Below are 22156 nucleotides of genomic sequence, written 5' to 3' on the forward strand. Positions count from 1 at the left end.
ACAACCATCGTTCTCCGGCCGTGAAAGCCTTCGACAATGTCAGACGCACTTATTTAGTACATTTGAGTCCCAAAAGAGGCATAAAGGAGATTGCAGAGCTCCATCACTTTCTCAAAGGTAAATTGCACATGACAGCATGATTTAGATTAGGGCCATGCAGAAAGAGAGGAGATTTAAACCCTTGCTAACTGCATATGCAACAATAATTCAGGACAACTGCTTGGTCTTGCTAATCAAGCCATGGCCGAGGGGGGATTTGAGCCTACATCTCCCCACCCCTAGAGTCAGACTCTCTAGCCATTGAGAAGCACTGTCCCTTACTTAATGTGGTTGTCGGTGAGCTGCTTCAGGATCTGAGAATAGATCTCGTCTTTGAGAGGTTCCGCTTTCAACGCCCCTTCGAATATCTGGTCGGTGAGTTCGTTCACCGAGCGAGTTCTTTTGGAAGGATAGTCGCCCATGTATTTCAGGATGGGTGCACCAATCTTGTTAAGGCACGATATAACAAAGGCACACCAGGAAGATTTTATTATTTCCAGGGCTCATTTCGAGGGGGAACATGCAGGAATGCAGTTCCAGCAGTTCCCCAAAGAAGTCACATGGCAGGTGACCCCACCCACCTGACTATTGGCCATTTTGGGCCTGTTTCGGCCTGGATTGGGGCCGAAATGGCCGGGATTGGGCCTCTGATGGGTGGTGGATCACTCTCCCACTCAGCAGCGGCCCGATCCTGACCATTTGGAGCCCCTTTTCGGCCATTTTCAGCCCCTTTTTGCCATTTTGGGCCTAGTTTCGGCCCTGAATGGGCAGGATTGGGTCCAAAGCAGCTAGGACAGTTGATGTCAGGGGGCATGGCATATGCAAATCAGGTATGCTAAAGACACACTTCCGGTGATGGCAAGGGGCGTGGCATATACCAATGAGTTATGCGAATGAGTTCCTCCAGCTCTTCTTTTACGAAATGACCCCTGATTATTTCCAAACAGAAGCAGTTTTTTTAAAAACTTCTTTTAATGCCTTACTTATAAGAGAAAGTGAACAATATGCCCATCCTCACATGACAGGAAGGGAAAAGCAAGTCTTTCACCTAGGGACAGCCAAGGGGATTTTTGCAGGGGATTTTGGTAAGAGATGAACCCACAGAAGGAGGAAGACATGGCCTGCTTTGGGGGAAAAATCTTTAAAGCGGGAGGAAAGTTTTTGGCAACTGCATTTCTTGGGCTGAGTGCTGGGAAATGTCTGTTCTATCTAACAGAGACACTTGTTGGAAACAATGCCGGCCAGTGACATCTGAGTGTCTGGACAGATGCTGTATCCATCTAGTGCATTTTAACACTACCCCCCAAAAGCACAGAGAGGTGTACATGACACTTCTTTGCTTGTTTTATCTTCGCAACAACCTTCTAAGGTAGGCAAGGCTGAGAGAAAGAGAGTGGCCCAAGATGATGATGATGATGATAACAACAACATCATCATCATCATAATCAACAACAACAACATTCGATTTACATACCGCCCTTTGGGACAACTTAAAGCCAACTCAGAGCGGTTTACAAAGTATGCCATTATTATCCCGACAATAACAAACACCCTGTGAGGTGGGAGGGGATGAGAGAGCTTCTAGAAGCTGTGACTGACCCAAGGTCATCCAGCTGGCTTCAAGAGGAGAAGTAGGGAATCAAACCCGGTTCTCTAGATTAGAGTCCCATGCTCTTAACCACTACACCAAACTGGATCGTCCAATGAGCTTCCAAACTGAGTAGGCATTTGAATCCATCTCCCCACTCTAATCTGACACTCTGACCTCTACCCCAAACTGATTTTTTATGACTTCTGTAAAGTTTTCCAAGTTCACGCTTGCACACTGATCTGAGCAACTGGCAGGGGCGGGCAGACGCTCTTACAGTATTATCTATGAAAGTCTGCTCTTATTTCTTTCCTTCTCCCCATGTGACAGATCTGGCAAAGTGTCCTATCTTAGATGATACACAGGTCATACTCAGCTCCCCTCCTCAGGTGGTCTCATTTCTAGAATAGGGTTCCCCAAAGGGACACCCATGGTTGCCATAGTGCCTATTGAGTTTTTCAGAAAGTAGGTGGAGCCATTGTAAAGAAGGCTTGTTATTGGCTGCCTTCCTTACTCAGTGTGTGGTTCCATCCCCCCTTCAGGCTTTCTTTGTTCCCAGGAGGTGTAAGGAAGGAGGTATTCCATTTGGCTCCGCCTCCTGAGGCAGCCATTTTGGGGTGGCGCTCACCACCCCTCTCAAAATTCCAGAGGTGCCGGCAGGCTCAGAAAGGTTGGAGACCCTTGTTCTTGAATGTCTGCAAACCCTGATGAACAGCCAGCCCAAGGACAGTGGATTGCCCAGCTGTCCCACCCTCCCTCTGGCTTCCACTATGACCCAGTGGCTCTTTCCAGTCTGCTGGCTCCGTTTTGGCACCACGCTAAGAAGGATATCAATGAAGGCCATGCACGCTTCTTGCGAGAGCTCTTCGCTGCCCAGGATCTTCTTGAGCAAAGGCTGCTTGATGGGCTCGCGGGTGTAGGACCACATCTTGTCTTTCCCTCGGTTTTTTGTGATCATAACCCGGCTGAGAGTGTGCTTTGGTGGAGGCCTGGTGGTAAAGGGGAGGAGGAAGAAAACGCAATGGTGAGATCTCAAAGCTTTGTTATGGGAAAGAAGTTCTTTAGAAGAAAGAGCCAGTCACACGCTTCAGCCCAAATGCTTAGGCTGGTTCTGGTTTCTGGGGGGGCCCTGAGCAGAAAGTGGCAGGGCCCCCCTCGCCTCCTTTGCCCACCTCTCCCATCGTCTGCCCACCACTAGCCTCCAACTCACAGCATTCTTTGTCTCCATCTACCTGCATGTCCCATACCCAGGGGTCATTTCATAGAAAAAGATCTGGAGGCACTCATTAGCATAACTCATTGGTATATGCCACGCCCATTGCTATCACCAGAAGTGTGTCATTAGCATAACAGATTTGCATGTGCCACACCCCAACATCACCTATCTTGGCTGTTTTGGACCCAATCCTGGCCATTCAGGGCCGAAATTGGGCCCAAAATGGCAAAAAGAGGCTGAAAATGGCTGAAAAGGGGCCCAAAATTGTCATGATCGGGCCGCTGCTGAGTGGGAGAGTGATTCACCACCCGTCAGAAACCCGATCCGGGCTGTTTCGGCCCCAATCCAGGCTGAAACGGGCCCAAACTAGGCAAGTGTCAGATGGGCGGGGCCACCCGACATATGAACTCTTTGGGGAACTGCCGGAACTGTGTTCCTGCGCATTCCCCCTCAAAATGAGCCCTGCCCATACCTGTCTGTGTATCCTTCCATCTACTCTTGAGTCTTCCCACTGCACTGTCCACAGCTTCTTTCCTCAGTGCTGCCAGGCAGTGCACGACTAGGAGGGCCGTCACTGTGTTGCCAAAAGTGCCACCAGCACAGCACGTGTGCTACCTTTCCCACCAACACTGGGCAGTAAGTGAAGCTGAGAATGTGGGTGGCAGAGTGCTCACAAATGGCCAGAGGGAAGGATGCGCCGACCGGCGGCAAGGCATGCATGTGGGCCGAGAGTTGGCTAGAAGCCCTGGGCCCTGGCTCCTGCCCCACCTCAGGGTATGCTGGTTTTGGTCATCCTGAGGTGCCCAGAGTTCAGCTGTTTCTGCCCTCCTTCCAGAGTCTCCCCAGCTCTGCTTTGGGTTCCCCCCAAATTTTCTTGAGTCTGATCTTTTCTAGAAGATTTTATCCAAAGTGGGTTTGGGGAAAGTGTGGACAGGAAGATGGGGATTTCTAGACCTCTCCTCTGACACCCAGCATCAATTCCCCTCTTGCCTGCCAACCTCTCCCCTTGCTACTATCATGGAATCATAGAGCTGGAAACCAGTGGGAGAACACTTCAGTCTACCAGGACATTCCACCAAAGACTTAAAGGTCGCTGTGGTTCAACAGAAACCTTTCAAAAACAAAATCCAACGGGAGGCTGCTGAACTGGAATTCATATACAAATTTGACTCTGTCAAGCTGGGACTGAATAGGGACTATGAATGGTTATCACATTATCACAGGTAACAGATTTCCTTTACAGAGGTGTGGTCTGGGGGAGCTCAGTGGCGCCTGGCGTGGGCTTGCGGGGACCACAGTTCTCTTTGTCAGATGCATCTGATGGGGAGAGCTGTGGTTATCGAAGGCTTATACTACATTGGAATTGTTTTTGCTGCTACAAACTAACAGGGCAAACTCCAACTGACCCCAACACGAAAAGGAGATGTTTACATTTACTAGCAAAGGAATGTTTTGGTTGCACCCTCCCTCCCTCTCCCCCCCTAATTGCCTCTTAATTGCCTCTTCTCTCTCCTCCCTCCCTCCTCTTCTATATTTGACCAGTTTCTGTATCATGTGTCTGACGAAGAGAACTGTGATTCTCGAAAGCTTATGCTACAATAAAATTGGTTAGTCTTAAAGGTGCTACTGGACTCTTTTTGATAGAGCTGGAAGAAATCTCCAGGGTCACCTTGTCCGACCCCCTGCACAATGCAGGAAATTCACAACTACCTCCCCCCACCACACACCCCAGGGACCCCCTGCTCCATGCCCATAAGACGGCAAAAAAACCTCCAGTATCCCTAGCCAAACTGGCACGGAGAAAATTGCTTCCTGACCCCAAAGTGGCGATTGGCATTACCCTGGGCTTGTACTTTTTGCAGTTTTCTTATTCTTGGTAGTATATACAAGCCAGTGGCAAAAGGTGGAGGATAAGGGCTGCTGCCAAGGCTCCCACTATAGAGGGAGATCTTATGCCAGCAGCCAACCCCTGCCACCACCTGGCAAAGCTCACCATTGCGTTGGCGGCATGATGCCATTCCAAGGTGAATCCCATGTTGCTCTAGGATTCATCAGAAATGATTTTACCATAGAGTTTCTGCTGAATCCTAGAGTGACATAACACAACAATACCCCCCTCCGAGCCTCCTGCTAGGTGCAAGCCAACAGCTTGCAAGTCTAGAGATGACAAGTAGAACGGGAAAGCGAGAAGAAAGTTCTTTTTGGGTTGTTTTTTATTTTACACAGAAAAATATATCAAACAGAGTTCAGTGACAATTCACAGAGAAAAGCATGCTGTAAATACAGTACGTTAAACTCACAATTCAGTGAGACAACCAGACTGTGAATAATTATCTTAATTGCTTCCTTCAAGTATTTCATGTAAACTAATATTAGTTATCCATCTCATTCATCATTTGCCTCCAAATATCAATGCTTTTAAAAAGTTTTCTTTTTAAATAAGGCATCAATTTGATTGTACAAAACATATCTTTTAATTTCTCCAATCACTCTTTTTAAAAAAAAAAAAACTTTGGAGGGAGTTTTGTGTGAAGAAATTTTTGCATGAAGGTTTCATTGCCACAGCTAATCGCTTCTTCATTTCCAGTAGTAATGAGGGAAACGGGAAGCAGCTTTAGTTAATGTGAACTTTTCTTTCTAGCTGGAGGAGAGTTTTGCAGATACCATGGACAGCTAAAAAGACAAGTAAGTGGGTGCTAGATCAAATCAAGCCTGAATTCTCCCTAGAAGCTAAAATGACAAAACTGAGGCTGTCATGCTTTGGTCACATCAGGAGAAGGCAAGATTCTCTGGAAAAGTCAATAATGCTAGGAAAAGTGGAAGGCAGTAGCAAAAGAGGAAGTCTTAAAACGAGATGGCTTGACTCAATAAAAGAAGCCACGTCCTCCAGTTTTTAAGATCTGAGCAAGTCTGTTAACTATAGGACATTTTGAACACCTTTCATTCATAGGGTTGCCATAGATCGGCAATGATTTGACAGTACACAACACACACAATTTTATCAGCAGCCTTTCCCTGGAGACTTGATCTACAGATTGATCAGTCAAAAAAATATGCGAGATCTTTGAATTTTGAACTGGGGAAAATTTGATGTGTCCTGCAGTGATGTCACAGGCACTATCCAATAGGTGCCTGCATCATAAGTGTAAGCACCAGGCTAACAAACAAAAGAGGTGCAGCTTCCATGTTCACTGGAGGATAAGGGCACTGTAGGATGTAGCGAGGTGGTAGCTATTGTTGTGGTGCTGATCATGCATGTTGGCTTATTTTGGCTTCCTTATCCCCTTCCTCCCAAAAACACATATTTCAGAAGGAGAAGCAGAGACTGGAAATGCAGAAGCAGAGAGGGAGCTTATGGCCCTTCTCATTCTATTGTCAAAGCTTTACCTAAAATAATCATAGGAGAATTCTTCCAGGGTGTACGGCTTTGTCCTCTCTTCACTATCGGAAGTTGTCAATGAAGCTGTCCTGATGACATCCTGTCTTTGGTCTGGAGTCATTGTAACCAAGGCCTGGTCATGGAGAAAAAGCAGTTAGTGGTTTTTAAAGAAATGACCCAGTATAGAAATAGGAATGCAACGAACTTTGAAATGCAGAATTTAAACAACTGGATTTTAGGTGTCTATCCCTAGATCAATTTTAGTTGGGATCTCAGAATGGTTTGGATGGAACTTGCTGTGGAAAATGGGATTCTCCTGTCCTGACCTTTCCGAGTTAACTTTCCTTTGGCAAGAGGGGGTGGAGGTGGAGGGGTGGGGTGGGAAAGGCTCCATTCCCTACTGGAATGATGCAGTTGGGAGTGAAGTCCTAGACGCCACTGCATATACAGCAATGCCCACTGCCGGCACCAGGGTTTCTGGCTCCTGCAGACACCCTGTTCTGCGTGTGTGCATAGCGTGCGCGTGCGCCCAGACTGCGTGATGATGTCATCACTTGATGATGTCATCATGCAGTAAAGCTGGGTCCATTGGCCGGCGGGGGGCTGGGGCGGCGTGAGGAGGCTGCCTGTGTTCCGCATGCCACCCCGGCCACCTGCTGTCCCTGGCCCGCGGCTGCTGTGCCCGCCCGGGGGCATGTGGTGGCAGCGCAGGGCTGGCCGGTGGCGGCACAGGACAGACACGCCAGCTCCGTGGTGTGTGCCTCCACCCCGGCACCCCCTCCGGTACCCCCTCTGGCCCCATGGTGCCAGCGGCCCCCGCCTCACCGCCTCAATGGTGGTGCTGGGTGTGGCAATGCCTGACGCCCCTTGGAAGCTTGAGAACTACAATTCCCATAGTTCCGGGCATCCCAGACTGATCCAACTCTGAACCAAACCAGTATACAAATCATTTTGGGGGACAGCCAGAGGACATCTAGGAAATTAATCTAGTTACTCTTGACTAATACCTGTCATGTCTGCATACCATTCATCCATGCCATTCATATGTTCTCTGTTCCCTGCATTGATCTGATCATACTGTGTAACTATATGCTCTCTTATTATGCTCATGTGCTGTGACCATTATATTCATGCCATCTCGAGCTTGCCTAAAAATGAAATTACTAATGTTGAGACTGTTATCTCTGAAGCCTGTTTACTGACCTTGTACTAAAATATAACTCTTTGCAAGAGAAAGAGGGAGTTGAATTCCTTGTAATCTTCTGGCTTTCTCTGGCCATACAAAGTTATTGTGTTTCTCATGAGAATTGGGACTTTCACGCCTTTTTGCTAATTGCCCCAGGGGAGGGGGAATCCTGCTTCTTATATCAAAGTGCATACGCTTGTATTCTCATTCCTGCCAATTTCCTACTCATCTTTGGAAGTACCTGAGAACTGAATGGATCTCTATAATAAAACCTTTTCATCCAAGACTCCGGAGTGCTTGTTATGAGGGGTTTGGGATCTATCTGTCATGGACTGCCATCCCTAGATCTGACAATACCTAGAGTGGATCCAGGCAGGTCCACAACCTATCAATGGGCGACAGAATATGGAAGCGGTTGCCATAATTGCAATGCTAAGGGAACTGAAATAAGAGAGCCCTGAAGACTGTAACACCGCGTAGCAATTACAGAGCCATTTTCGAATGCTCAAAGCACTTCATCACATGTGATATTATTGTAATCTTTACAACAGGGCTGTAAGGTAGGTCACACTGCACACTGCACAGGGGAACAAAACCAGGGTGTTTTAACCAAGATTGCTTTGTGAGATAGGGATCCTAGGTGCAAGCTGGTGGCTGGCAATCTCCAAGCTGTTTACCTGTTTGTCCGGCGAGAGGTTTTGGGCCACCCGGAGATTGTCCACCACTGGCAGGCACCCCAGGAACATGTGCGGCACTCATGCTCCTCAGGAGAGTGATGATGTCACTTTCTAAAGTGATATCTTCATGCTGGCCATGGACATGCTCCCATGCTTCGTTAGGGCCAATTTTGGCCCCAAACGGGCCAGAATTAGCCCCATGCAAAGTGCTGGAGCATGCCCACAGCCAGCATGATGACATCACTTCCCGGAAGTGATCACCTCCCCCACTTCCTGCTGGGAGGGATGGGTAACTAGTTGTGACATGGAAAGAATGAGATTTGAACCAGGAACTAGGGGTGCCAAGAACTATCATGAGATCTCCGAGAGAGACTCCATCTTGATCCTCGCTGGCTCCAGAGCATCACACACAAGATGCTTGATTAGAACAGAGATGCTGTCACTATCCCTCAGTGACACCTGGCTGGGGGCCCCACAGCAAGCTGGGCACCAGAACTTTGTACCCTTAATTCTGTCCTTACTTTGTGCCCTTGCTGGGGACAGTTGGATTCATAGATCAGATCAGGGATTTTCTTCTGGGAAAAGAGGTGGTGGAACTCAGTGGGTTGCCAGCACAAGGGGCAACTCTTGGCGGGAGGTGGTGCCCCTGGTACCACGTGACATCACTTTGGGTCAGTTGGAACAAGGGGGGGAGTTTTTAAAAGTTTAAATCACCCTTGACAAAAATGGTCACGTGGCTGGTGGCCCCGCCCCCTGATCTCCAGACAGAGGGGAGTTTAGATTGCCCTCCGAGCCACTCCAGCGGCATGGAGGGCAATCTCAACTCCCCTCTGTCTGGAGATCAGGGGGCAGGGCCACCAGCCATGTCACCATTTTCAAGATGTTCCGGAACTCCGTTCCACCGTATTCCAGCTGAAAAAAAGCCCTGGATCAGATACTATGCTACCTCTCTACTCAGTGAAAAAGACTTAAGAAAATTGGATCCCCTCATCTAGTGACTGATGACACAGCCTCTTTGCCTGGCTTACCACTATCTCCGGAGGAGGCATAGTGACAGTGGGCAGGACATAAACAGCATCTGTCGGGAAGTCTCCTTTCTGCTTGGTCCTCTCATTGACGCCGTTGGCCCAGCCAGAGTTCATCACATTCTCTCCTGTATCCTGGTCCAAAATGACCAAATCTCCTTTCAGGAAGCTGAGGAAGCCGGAATCTTCACCCGCTGTGACAGACAGAAGCATACGGGGAAGGAGCGACCCCTGTTATTTTCCTGACATGAATCTGAGAAAAGGCTGAGAGAGAACAGCTGGCCCAAGTTGAAATTCCTGGCCTGGGCGGCAACTTGAACCCAGACTCACCAGCACAAGTCCGACACTCTACTCACTATGCCACTTCAGCTTTTCACACTCATTTAGGGAATCTTTTCCTCATTGACTTGTTCACTAAGGGCCAAGCTACAAGTGACGAATGACACTTGAATGGCAAGTGGATTGAGTGGAGAGCAAGTGGAGGGCAAGTGAACAGGGAGGAATACATGTGCGTCTGTTCACTTGCTGTTCAAGTGTCATTCGTTACTTGTAGCTGGGCCCTGAGAAGATCTGCCATGGAACATTTATTCATTGGACAGGAGTGTTCTATCTAACATTTAATGCATAGGTGCATGTGAGCATTATACTGAATCAAACCATTGGTGCACAATGTTCAGTATTGTCTATAATCTGGCAGCTACTTTCTGGGGTCTCAAGAAGGGGTCTTTCAAACCATTTGCTGCCTGGGCTGTTGAACTGAAGATGCTGCAGGATGAATCTGGGGCCTTCTGTATACCAAACAGATGCTCTATGACTGAGCCACGATCCCCCCTTTTTTTTGCCTGCCTTGTTTTCTCATGTACCCTCACAAGAAGTTCAGCTCTGATTTTTGGTCACTCAAATTCATGGAGAAAAGATCCATCGATGGCTATTAACCACGAGGGCTAGATGGAACCTCCACTTTCAGAAGCAGCTTACCTTCGAATTGCTAGGGGACAACAGAGGGTACTTTCGGCCTCAATGCTGTGTCTAGGCCTTCTAGAAAGCCAGTTTTGTGTAGTGATTAAGAGCGGCAGGACTCTAATCTGGAGAGCCAGATTTGATTCCCCCCTCCTCCGCTTGAAGCCAGCAGGGGGACCTTGGGTCAGTCACAGTTTCTTGGAGCTCTCTCAGACCCACCCACCTCACAATGTGATTGTTATGGGGATAATAATAACACACTTTGTAAACCACTCTGAGTGTGGCATTAAGTTGTCCTGAAGGGCAGTATATAATTTGAATGTTATTATGTTATTAATGACCACTTGACCAACCAGATATCCCTGTACAGCCTGCAGTGTTATCACAGAGTCCAAAGCTTAGCCCTCTTATTCATCAGCAACCAGTATTTAGAGGTACACTGCTACTGAACATGGAAGTTCTGTTGAGCTGTCACAGTCATTGATGGACCTCTCCTTCCTAAATTTTAATCCTTTAAAAACCATGTATCATTAATTTAAATGCCACACAAACTGCAAATAGGTGGGATGGTGATGTGCACCCAACTACACAGCTCCAGAATCTTAGGAAGATGGAGGAGGGTGTAATGTCATAGAGTCCACTCTCCAAAACAGCCCTTTTCTCCAGGGGAACTGACCTTTGAGAGAGAACCAGTTTGGTGTAGTGGTTAAGAGCAGCAGGACTCTAATCTGGAGAGCTGGGTTTGATTCCCCACTCCTCCACTTGAAGCCAGCTGGGTGACCCTGGGTCAGTTACTTAAAAGCGGCAGGACTCTAATCTGGAGAGCCAGGTTTGATTCCCCACTCCTGCACTTGAAGCCAGATGGGTGACCTTGGGTCACTCACAGCTCTCTTAGAGCTCTCTCAGCCCCACTCACCTCACAGCATGATTGTTGTGGGGATAATAATAACATACTTTGTAAACTGCTCTGAGTGGGTGTTAAGTTGTCCTGAAGGGTGGTATATAAATTGAATGTTATTATATAAATTGAATCTTATTCACCCGCTGGTTGACCATTGTGTAAAACAGAATTTTGCACTAAAGATTTTTTTTAAAAAAAATTGTTCAGCTCATTTTTCTTACCAGGAATTGGGTTGTCTTGGAGGGTGACCACAAATTTTGACCGTTTCCTCAGGCCTTCCAGGAAAGTCACCACAAGGTCCCGGATGTCCTCTGCATTGTTGGAGGTGAAAGTGTATTCATCGCCTTTGATGGTCGCCATGGTGAAGCTCTGCCCCTGAAGTTTCCCTCCTCTAGAACAAGGGTCACAAAAAAAAGATCTCTAGTGTAATTAGAGCATTCTGAGACAATAATTATCGACTGTGTTCCGAGATCACAAGCAAACCCTGGTTGAGAAAAACCTGTCAAATGTAGTCTGTGAAATTTTATGCACCCTCTCATGAGTCAAGGTTTTGGTATTAACCTATAAAGCCCTATGTGGACTGGGACCAGCATATCGGCAGGACTGCTTCTCCCAATATGTGCCCCAGAGGACACTCCGATCAGGGAATAAACAACTACTGGTAGTCCCTGGCCCCAGGGAGGCCTGCCTTGCCTTGTCCAGAGCCAGGGCCTTTTTGGTCCTGGCTCCAATCTGGTGGAACTCTCTGTCTAATGAGACCAGGGCCTAGCAGGACTTACTATCCTTCTGCTGGGCCTATAAGACAGAGATATTCCACCAAGCATATGGCTGAGCCTAGGCTAGGCCTCAACCGGCCTAAATTGAGGAGAAGGAAAGATCAGATTCCTCCCCACTAGAGGCACCCATCATCCAGTTTTTAAATGACAGTTATGTGGCAGTCTGACTGCCTCTGTTTAGCTGATTGCTGTTATCTTGTACATTTTAAATGTTATATTGTACTGTTGTGCTTGTTGTTGTTTTACATAGTTTTAAGGTGTAAAGTTTTATATGAATGTTTTTTACTTGATGTAATCTGCCCTGAGCCTGCCTGTGCGGGAAGGGCGGAATAAAAGTCAAAAGTAATAAAATAAATAAATAAATGTACCTAAGTCTGTCAGCTTCCATGTGGGGCCTAGAGATCTTCTAGAATTACAACCAATCTCCCGATGACAGAGATCAGGTCCTCTGGAGGAAATGGCTGCTTCCGTGGGTGGAAGCTGTGGCATTATGCGCTGCTGAGCTCCTTCCCGTCTCCAAGCTGTATCCCGTCTCCAGGAATGTCCTAACTAGAGATGGGCACGAACTGGAAAAAAACTGAACCATGAGGTTCCTGGTTTGTCGCGTTTCACGAACTATGAACCATGAACTTTCACGAACTTGCCCCAGTTCATGAACCGGTTCGTTTGGTTCATGAAAACATCACTTCCAGGTCAGCAAATCATCACTTCCGGGCCAGCAGAAGGTTGATTGGTGGCAGGCTGTCTGCAGTGATGAACTGAAAAATGAACCAAACGAACCGGCCTAAAATTAGTGGCGGTTCATCAGAAATAGGCTCTGATGAACTGCTAGTTCATCCTTAACTTTGGTTCGTATTTCAGTACGTGCCCATCTTTAGTTCCATCCTAGAGTTGGCAATCCTACTGCTCTCTGTGCCAAACAAAATGTTCGAGCTTGCCTATCTCTGACCTAAGCTCTTGGTATGTAGCTGATTTTTAATATGAGCCGGATTCCAGATTGGGCAAGGGTAGAAGGAGATGTAAGCTGGGAGGAAGGCAAAGGATACCTTCTCATGCTCCGTCATGACAGCTTTGCTGATCTGAACAAGGCCTTCTGCAGATACCACTCTCCAGTCGGGCAAAATCTATAGCTGCCCGTACTCAGTGTGGTAGCCCCCACCTTAAGGAACAGCCTGCCCGAGGAAGTCAAGAAATCTTCTACTCTCCTGGCTTTCTGCAAATGATGCCAAACCTAATTATTCTGGAGAACTTTTTACTTAAGTAAGAGGGCTGTACTGTCAGAAATGACTCAAGAGATGCCTTGGTAAAGGAGCAGAGATTGTAGACTACTCTACTGGGTACTGACGGTGGATGTCGATATGTTTTTAGTGGGTAGTTTCTGTGTCATTAAAGATGTCATGTTTAGACATGGGCACGAACTGCATTATGAATGCAAAAAACCCACGAACTGCCTGATTGTCTGTTCGCGAACTGGCAGTTCGTGAGAGTCCATGGCCAATGAACCAGCATTTGTAAGAAGCCCAGTTTGTTGCGTTTGTCCGTGGTTCGTGAAGCCAGACAGTCAGGCACCATCAATCAATTCCCTTGGAAATGGAGCCGGGGGAATGCCTGAACTCTGTCTGCACTCCTTCTGTCGCCCTGGAAACCCAAATCGAAGCCCAGCTTACCTTGATCGGCAGGTCTTCCTTTCAACCATGGAGCTGCAAATTGGTTACAATTGTTTACATGGGAGAAGACACCTGGGGGGAGGGAGGGAGGGAGGGGGTGTTCTGTAGCCATGGGCACTCCAATCTCATCCCTGCAAACCCTGATAGCCAGCTCTGATGGCCAACCACAGACCTCCTGTGTTGCTCTTGACCAAACTTGGGTAATGGCTGGAGGAGAGCCTGCTAAACACTCCCTGTGAATATGGGCTCTCTAAGTCCAACAGGGGCTGTTCTGACCCCCACGAACCACAAACAGGTTCATCAGTGGGAAATGTTCATTATGGTTCTTGAGTTTGGGTTCAGCAGCGGCAACGAACCACGAACCGCGGGTTCGTTATTTTTTTTTTGTTCATGCCCATGTCTAGTCATGTTTAATCACCGATGCTTTGTTTCAGCAATATTTCATCTCTGTGTTTGGATTTACACTGTTTTCAAATTTCTACTACCCATACCCTATTGTATTTGTTCATTGAAAGTCCTAGTTGTTGATCTTAGGGACTTGCATTGTGTAATCCGCCCTGGTCTCAGTGAGAAAGGCAGACTATTGAGTGAGCGAGCGAATGAATAAGTTTAACCCTCTCCACCCCAGCTTGAACAGCAAGGGTTTTTGAAGCTCCTTTCTCCCCTCTCTACTGCTGTCTGAGTTGCCTTCTTAAGCCCATCAGGTGTTGAGTCCTGTGTACAGGCAGTCTAAACAGGAGTAAAGAGTGCTGTGCATCACGTTGGGGAAGACGGAGTTAAAAGAGCCCTTTGCTTGTGCATTGGCTAACATGGGAGAAAGTGAGATAGATCCTTGGGCCTTACAGGGCTATGTGGGGCAAGGGGGGGGGAGAGGAGAAGATATGGAGGGGAGAAATTTAAAAAACTGGTGCTGACATGAGTTGATGATGTCATTTCTGGGGAAAACATGGAAGTGATGGCAGGTAGCTCTAGAAATTGTCAGAAACATGGTTTTACCATAGAGTTTCCAACGATTGCTAGATTGTCCCCTGGAAGTGATGTCATAATGTTGGTGACACCACTACCCATGCTCCTGCCCCCAAACCTCCCACCAGTTGCCAGGGTGAGCCTGGAAACTCTATTTAGACACCAACCTGAGGCTCCAATTTGCTGGTTGCTTATCTGTGCTGTAAATTTGTAATCCAAGATTGTCCATTAATATTTGCTTCAACATGGACTTCCCGACCAAATGATACATTACTTCCTTACCTACTGCTAGAAACGGCTGTAATCTCCGGGAAGGAAAGTTCTAGAAGGACTTGTTCTTGCTCATCCACAAAGTATACTCCCGTCCAGTTCACAGCTACAATCACATCATTTTTTGGAAGGCTGGGCCCTGAGGTTCAAAGGAGACGTCATTTATAAAAAAAACTAATTTTAATTTAAAATGCGTATATCTCCTGCCTTATCTCTTCAGACTCAAGGCAGCAAACTACATAACTGCAGGTTGCAAGGACACAAAACGTAAAATGCAACGAACAAGATCAGTTTAAAAACACACAAAATTTAAACATCGCACAGCTTACAGTTTTAAAAGGGCAAGGGACAACAAAACACACATACTTAAAAATCAAACCGTTTTAAACACACAGAATTAAAAATGCTCAAAATTAAAACACAAAATGCAGCCAAATCCGCCAAAACAGATTACCCTCCGCCAAATACCCTCTGGAATAAAACCATCTTACAAGCCTTCCTAAATGCAGCAAGCAAAGGCGCCTTCCGCAACCATTCCGGTTTGCCATTCCAAAGGACTGCGGAAGAGAATCACACGTGCGACCTGAGCTTTATTGCTGTCTCTGATGCAGCTCTTCCTACTGCCGAAGAGACGAGCCACTCTTCACAAAGAATAACGGCTTGCCTCTTCGGCGGTGGGAAGCATTATGTCAAAAACAACAAAGGAATCTGGCTGCCTGTATAGGTTTTACTTCCTTGAATACTTCCCATGATGACTTTGAGATGATTTGTTTTATTTATGAATGACAGACTGAGGAAGCACCTATCACTCGGCTTTAAAACCCCTCTTAAGGTGAAGACAGATGTAAGATTTTAAGAGCGTCACCATGGGGGTAGCCTGCCTCCACAACTTGTATTACAGACATATTTTCCAGTAAGACTAATGCAGTATCTATCAGCAGACCAGACCCTCCCCTCATTTGCTCTGGAAACCTGGCAGGGCACGGCTTCACAGACTTCCTTCACCTCCAATATAATTTTCTCGAGCATCTAGCAAAGCAATTTGTTCTTGAATTACCTGAGAATTTGAAAGCTTCATAGAATCTGGAGAATAGCAAAGGCCACTTGAAGCGTGCAAAATCCACCACTTCTTCCTTGACTTTCTTGGGGTCTGCTCTCTTCTGAGTATAGATTCCCTTAGGAAATAGACAAATGCTAAACCTTAATTAACTGACAGACCGACTGACCGACCAACTGACTAACTTTACTCCTACCCTGCCTTTCTTTCAAGCTAGAACTCAGACTTACATTGTACTCCTCTACTCCTTTTAATTTTCACAATAACCCTGTGAGGTAGGTTAGGCTGAGAGTGCAGGGCTCATTTTGAGGGGAAACACACAGGAACACAGTTCTGGCAGTTCCCCAAAGAGGTCACATGTCAAGGGGCCCCACCACCTGACTCTCGGCCATTTTGGGCCTGTTTTGGCCTGGATTGGGGCTGAAACGGCCTGGATCGGGCCTCTGACGAGTGGTGGATCACTGTCCCACTCATCAGCAGCCCGATCCTGACCATTTTGGGACCATTTTCACCCCTTTTTGCCATTTTGGGCCCCATTTCGGCCCTGAATGGCCAGGATTGGGTCCAAAACAGCCAGGATAGGTGATGTCAGGGGGTGTGGCAAATGCAAATCAGTTATGCTAATGACACACTTCTGGCGATGGCAAGGGGTGTGGCATATGCTAATGAGTTATGCTAATGAGTTCCTTCAGCTCTTTTTCTACGAAATGACCCCTGTGAGAATGTGTGACTGGCCCAAGGTCACCCAGTGAGCTTCCATGGCTGAGTGAGAATTCGAACCTGGGCCTCCCAGATCCTTGTCCAACACTCTAATTGCTAGTCCACCCTTGCATGGATTTGGGTGGATCTCTTCCTTCCTTCCTTCTTTCCTTCCTTCCTTCCGAATTTGTATTCCACCCTCCTCGCAAGCGGGCTCAGGGCAGATAACAACATATTAAAAATACAAATTCATGTTCATTAAAAACAACACATTTTAAAACAGGACAGTGGACAGACTTCACAGGGAGTGTTAAGATTTATATACCCCTTTCCCCCCTTCTTCATAGCAATTCATCAAACCATTCTGCCAGAGATGTAGCTATTTTTTTCCTTCCAACAGATAGAAATTGCAATTTACGTTTCCTGTAGATGGAAGATTAATTACTACTTCTAATCCAAACCAAAGTAATCCAAATGATCTCACGTCATAATGCCTTGGATTGGAAGCTAACGTGTGAAAGCTGCTGGCATTGATATGTTTGGTTTCATTTCTTCATTGTGCAAATCAAATAGGTGATTCTTCTTTTTTAAAAAAATATTTTAATAAACACCAAAAACCACTAACACTTGTACTTTAACAAATAGGTGATTCTTTACGTTTGTGCTAATTTTCTATATCCTAGCGTTAAGTTTCCCATAAAGTATATGCATTTTTTAATATTATGCACATCAATAAGTCAACGTTATGGAAATCAAATTTTGAATGAGGGTGAAATCTGTCCCACCAGGGGTTCCCTCTCTTAAACCCTGGTGGACTCATCCCAAGAGAACGACGAGGTTCTCACCTTTTTGTGGGCAGCGATGATAAACTGAGCCCACTTCTCTAGAGTTTTCGAAGGCGTGATCTCTCGGTCTGGGATGTAGGAGGGAATCAAGTTCAGGAGCCGCTCCAAGACCATCTCAGAGCCATAATCCACGTAGTATTGCTGAGAAGCCAACTCAGCCAAGTCTTCCTCCTGTGTGGGAAGAAGATAAAACAAAGGCAGCTCAAAAACATTGTTGAGATTGCAAGAAAACATTTTTAAAGTTCCTCTCCCCCAGGGCTTCCGCGCAGCTCTGTCTTCGAAAACTCTCTTAGAAAAGTTCTTCCTCTCCCTTGCCTCTCTGCGCTAGAGACATAAGCCGTTTTCACGCTGCTTACCTTCCCCCACAACGACCCGGAACATCGCGCAAAAAATGTGGATGATCGCGTTTTCTTGCATGAGATTTGCTTGACATCGCGCAAGTCTCGCATGAGAAAACGCAATCTTCCGTGTTTTTTGCACGATGTTCCGGGTCATTGCAAGGGAAGGTAAGCAGTGTGAAAACAGCCATAATCTTTGTTTTCAACTACAGTTCCTAGATAAAATTGTATCCCCAACATATTAAAAAACACATGTCTGGCGTCACATATAGCTTAGCTCTGAGTGTCTATGCATATCCACACATATGCCCCCTCCTTACGATCAACAACATTCTGAAAGTAGTGTTGTTGCTGGTGGTGGGGGGATGTGTGGCCACTTCCACCACATGTAGGCACTGTGCACATGAGACAGCGAGCATGAGGGTGCAGGCCAGCACATTCATGCTCGCTTTCTCTCCCCCCATAGTCAGTCAACATGCAGATGGATACCGGACTTCAGCCTTTGGTTTTAGGGGCAAATGCATCAACAGCTCACCTTATCACACCGGTATTCTCCGAACTTCACTCCCCGCACAATCTGTTGATAAATAAGGTTTGTTGCCACGTAATCTTCATTGGGGTTGTGCCAGGGTGTGAAGATTTCCTTCCGAAAGAAAAGCCGCCAAGGGGCATTGCGCTCCTGGGCTCCTTGCTCTTTGGCATACTGCTCACATTGAGATACGGCGTCCATCACGTGATCGCTGCCGCTTCCAAGGGAAGAGACCTAGCAAGGGTAAATGAAAATGGGTCAAAAGTTCGTCTTTCGAAGCTAGCGGTTTGGCCTTATTTAACAAACCTGGCTGGCTCTGCTTATGAGAATGTGCTGTCCCTTTGAAGAAATGGATCTGAAGAATCTGAAGAAGTGAGCTGTGACTCGTGAAAGCTCAGACCCTACCACAAATTTTGTTAGTCTTATAGGTGCTACTGGACTCTTGCTCTTTTTCTATTGCTACGGACAGACTAACTCGGCTACCCATCTTGATCTATCCACATCCTAACTGTTATGGGGAGGAAGGTGGGAGAGACAATTTCCTACAAATGTAACATAATTTACTCATGGTAACTCTGGCCATTTACTTCTGCTATATTTCCAAAGTGCGACGTGTTGGTTTTTGCAAGTATCATCCCTTCTATCGTGAAAAGGGTTAAGTTGATGTTTGTGATAGCTAATGATAGCAAGTTTAGCATAGAGCCAATTAGGTGTAGATTAGACTTTTCCCACCAGAGAAGGGGAGGTATTATTCTCTCTCTCTCTCTTTTTTTAATTTTTATTGGTGAGTACATAGTTAATACATACACTCCCCATCATACCTAATTCATTTCAACCCCCACCCTTTCCCTCCCCCCTCCTTGTAGACTTCCAACAGCTTTCCAACCCTTAACCTATCTTATTACTTAACTTATTTTCAATTATATTCTTTTAAATCATATATGTATTATATCTCTTACTCTAAGCATATTCAAATTCTCTTATATATACTATATCAAATCCACTAATATATCCATTCTCTACATCACTATTTAAACTGTATATTTTTGATAAAGTCTCCTTAATAGTAATACTAGCTTAGGTTAATTAATAGCTAAATGTTCCCATTAATGGTAAAGTTACTTCTCTCTTCTATTTAAAACATCACAAATTAATAGTTCTCAAACTGCCACAGTCCGGGGAGGTATTATTCTCAATGAGGTGACCCTAAGATTGCTTATTGGCTAATCAATATATTGGGAGGTAATCAAGCTATCTTGCCCGTGCATAAGCGATCAGTTACAGAGTTGAAAGAGTAGCAAGAGAAAGTAGACAAAGATAGAGTTTAGTTTTCCCTTTATTCTAGAAGTAAACTTTTTCACAGAAGCTAAACACACGTGACTGAGTTGCTTTTTCTGCCATGTTTTATTCACTCTGCTAAACATTTCTAACAGGATGTGAATATGCAGACATTGGGGAAGGCAAAGAAGAAGAAACATAACCTGACTTTTTCTTTAAGCTATCGGCAGATCCAATGCCCAGGTTTTAAAGTAACACCATAAACCACCGCAAATTTCTTGAGTCCTCTGTGTGCCCTACCTTGTCAAACAAAGCAATGTACAGTGAGAATCCAAAGTGGTCCTTCAGGCTTATCTTGTCAGCCAAAGAGTTACACAGCTCTTTGGCTGTCGTTGCCGAGTCGGTCAACAGAGTCTTGGTTGTCCCATCCATAAACGTAACTGGTAACATGATGGGTTTCTTAGATTTGGTCGCCTAGCAGAGGAAAGAAAAACCATTAAGCAAAGAAAAAAGAAAAAAGGGTAAGTTATGTTATGAGGCTTCAGCCACATGAGATCCAGTTTGTTGTAGTGGTTAAGAGCGCAGGACTCTAATCTGGAGAACCGGGTTTGATTCCCCACTCCTCCACTTGAAGCCAGCTGGGTGACCTTGGGCTAGTCATAGTTCTCTGGAGCTCTCTCAGCCCCACCCACCTCACAGGGTGATTGTTGTGAGGATAATAATAACATACTTTGTAAACAGCTCTGAGTGGGCATTAAGTTGTCCTGAAGGGCGGTATATAAATCGAATGCTGTTGTTGTTATTATTAATGACCTCCAGGTCAAAGTCTAGACTGTTGGCAACAACAGCAACAGGATATAATATCCTTCCTAGCCCTGAAAAGTATGTCATTATTATCCCCACAACAAAACACCCTGTGAGGTGGGTGGGGCTGAGAGAGCTCCAGAGAGCTGTGACTAGCCCAAGGTCACCCAGCTGGCTTCAAGTGGAGGAGTGAGGAATCAAACCCAGCTCTCCAGATTAGAGTCCCGTGCTCTTAACCACTACACCAAACTGGCTCTGACATACACCAGGATTGTGGTTCACCACAGCGAGCTAGCAGCTGCTGGAAGATGCCAGAACGTTCTAGTACTCACAGGCCCCAAATACAGCGTGAGGATGGCATTCCAAAAGACTTTCCGGTTTGTCTTTACCTGAAGCTCGAGCCAACTCGGTGGCTGAGTCCTGGTCCCATTCGCAAACGTCCTCCTGAGCCGTTCTTCGCAATATGGAGCGTAACCTGGAGGACCTCCATTGATGTAGTTTCTCAAATACTGTTGTCGAAACAGAACACTGCAATGAGGACTTCCGCTACAGCCATAAATTTTTGAAAACACAGTTGGCGACACTGCTTTGGGCAAAACAAAGGGGCGGATAATACTGTCCCTCCCCGCACACACTTCGGTTTACCTTAACAAACTTTTCCGAAGGGGCGAAGCACCCCACACATAGCGACATGAGGATCCACCCTCTGGCGTGGCTGCTTTTGGAAGGGTTTTGGGTCAGCTGTTTGCAGATTTGACAATAAATTTCGTCCCTGCCAGAACAATGATAGGCTTAGATTAAATCTCAACTACAAATAGAGGGATGGGTTTCACTAACTAACTGCAAACCACAGGGACACAAGGTCCTGTGAAGCCCAAGACAAAAAGGTATAGGAAATATTTGATAATTTAATAGTGACTAGAAACATTAAGGTGCAATTGCAAAAAGCTACAATTCCTAATTTATACTAACAAGCAGGGCTTTTTTCCAGCTGGAACGTGGTGGAATGGAGTTCCGGAACCTCTTGAAAATGGTCTCATGGCTGGTGGCCCCGCACCCTGATCTCCAGACAGGGAGGAGTTTAGATCGCCCTCTGCACTACAATCTAAACTCCCCTCTGTCTGGAGATCAGGGGTTAGGGCCACCAGCCATGTGACCATTTTCTCCAAGGGCAACCCACTGAGTTCCACCACCTCTTTTCCCAGAAAAAAGCCCTGCTAACAAGTTTCCTACATACAATATTGTTACAGCACTAATATTTTTTACACAATGAAGTAAAAAAGCCCCAAATAGTTCTCCCAAACTTGTACAACTTTCTCAGGGAGAATACAAAATTCAATACAATGTTACATCTGGAACCATTGCAGTTCATACAGCAGTCAGTCTTTGTCAGTTCATTTACAGTGTTAATTCTTTCCTAGGCAGAAGCCCGTTGGAAAACCAGCTATGGATAACGGTGCTCCAGTACAGTTGCTAACAGTTGTATTGGTTCCAGATGTAACATTGTATTGAATTTTGTATTCTCCCTAAGAAAGTCATAATGTAATACAGTCAGGACTGGGGAGTGCGGTGAATTAGCATTCTGCTGGTTCGAATTCCATTACTGCCATGAGCTCAGCAGGCGGCCTTGGGAAAGCCACCCCTCTCAGATTTATTTTGGGTCTGGTAACAACACTGACTTTGTTCACCACTCTTGAATGGAGTACTAATCTGTCCAGAAAAGTGGTATATAAGCACAATTATTATTATAGGAGCTGCTGTAGTACAGTGGTTAAGTGGTTGGGCTGTGGATCAGCACTCTGCTAGTTCAAATCTCACTATTACCATGAACTCTGCAGGTGGCCTTGGGCAAGCCAGTCCTCTCAGTCCCAGCTCCCCAGCTGCATTGTGGGGAAAATAACAACACTGACTCACTGCTCTGAGTGGGGTGGCAATCTGTCTAGAAGAGCAGTATAT

At 46.1% G+C, this 22156-nt stretch overlaps 1 protein-coding gene across 2 annotated transcripts in view; it reads right to left on the reverse strand.

Annotated features, from left to right (window-relative positions):
* MYO7A (myosin VIIA) overlaps positions 1-22156 on the reverse strand; it is a 117179-nt gene that overhangs the window by 25637 nt on the left and 69386 nt on the right. For both annotated transcript variants that reach the window (XM_054973461.1, XM_054973460.1), the window contains exons 26-37: positions 20846-20972; positions 20590-20709; positions 19697-19870; positions 18125-18352; positions 17252-17422; positions 15708-15825; positions 14663-14789; positions 11193-11362; positions 9114-9304; positions 6231-6355; positions 2459-2616; positions 322-475 (exon numbers count right to left, since the gene is read on the reverse strand). In XM_054973461.1, coding sequence (XP_054829436.1) covers positions 322-475; positions 2459-2616; positions 6231-6355; positions 9114-9304; positions 11193-11362; positions 14663-14789; positions 15708-15825; positions 17252-17422; positions 18125-18352; positions 19697-19870; positions 20590-20709; positions 20846-20972 — 1863 coding nt within the window. The remainder of the gene's footprint in view (positions 1-321; positions 476-2458; positions 2617-6230; positions 6356-9113; positions 9305-11192; positions 11363-14662; positions 14790-15707; positions 15826-17251; positions 17423-18124; positions 18353-19696; positions 19871-20589; positions 20710-20845; positions 20973-22156) is intronic.

Source organism: Eublepharis macularius, chromosome 3 (assembly GCF_028583425.1).
Source record: "Eublepharis macularius isolate TG4126 chromosome 3, MPM_Emac_v1.0, whole genome shotgun sequence".
Classification (NCBI taxonomy): Eukaryota; Metazoa; Chordata; class Lepidosauria; order Squamata; family Eublepharidae; genus Eublepharis; species Eublepharis macularius.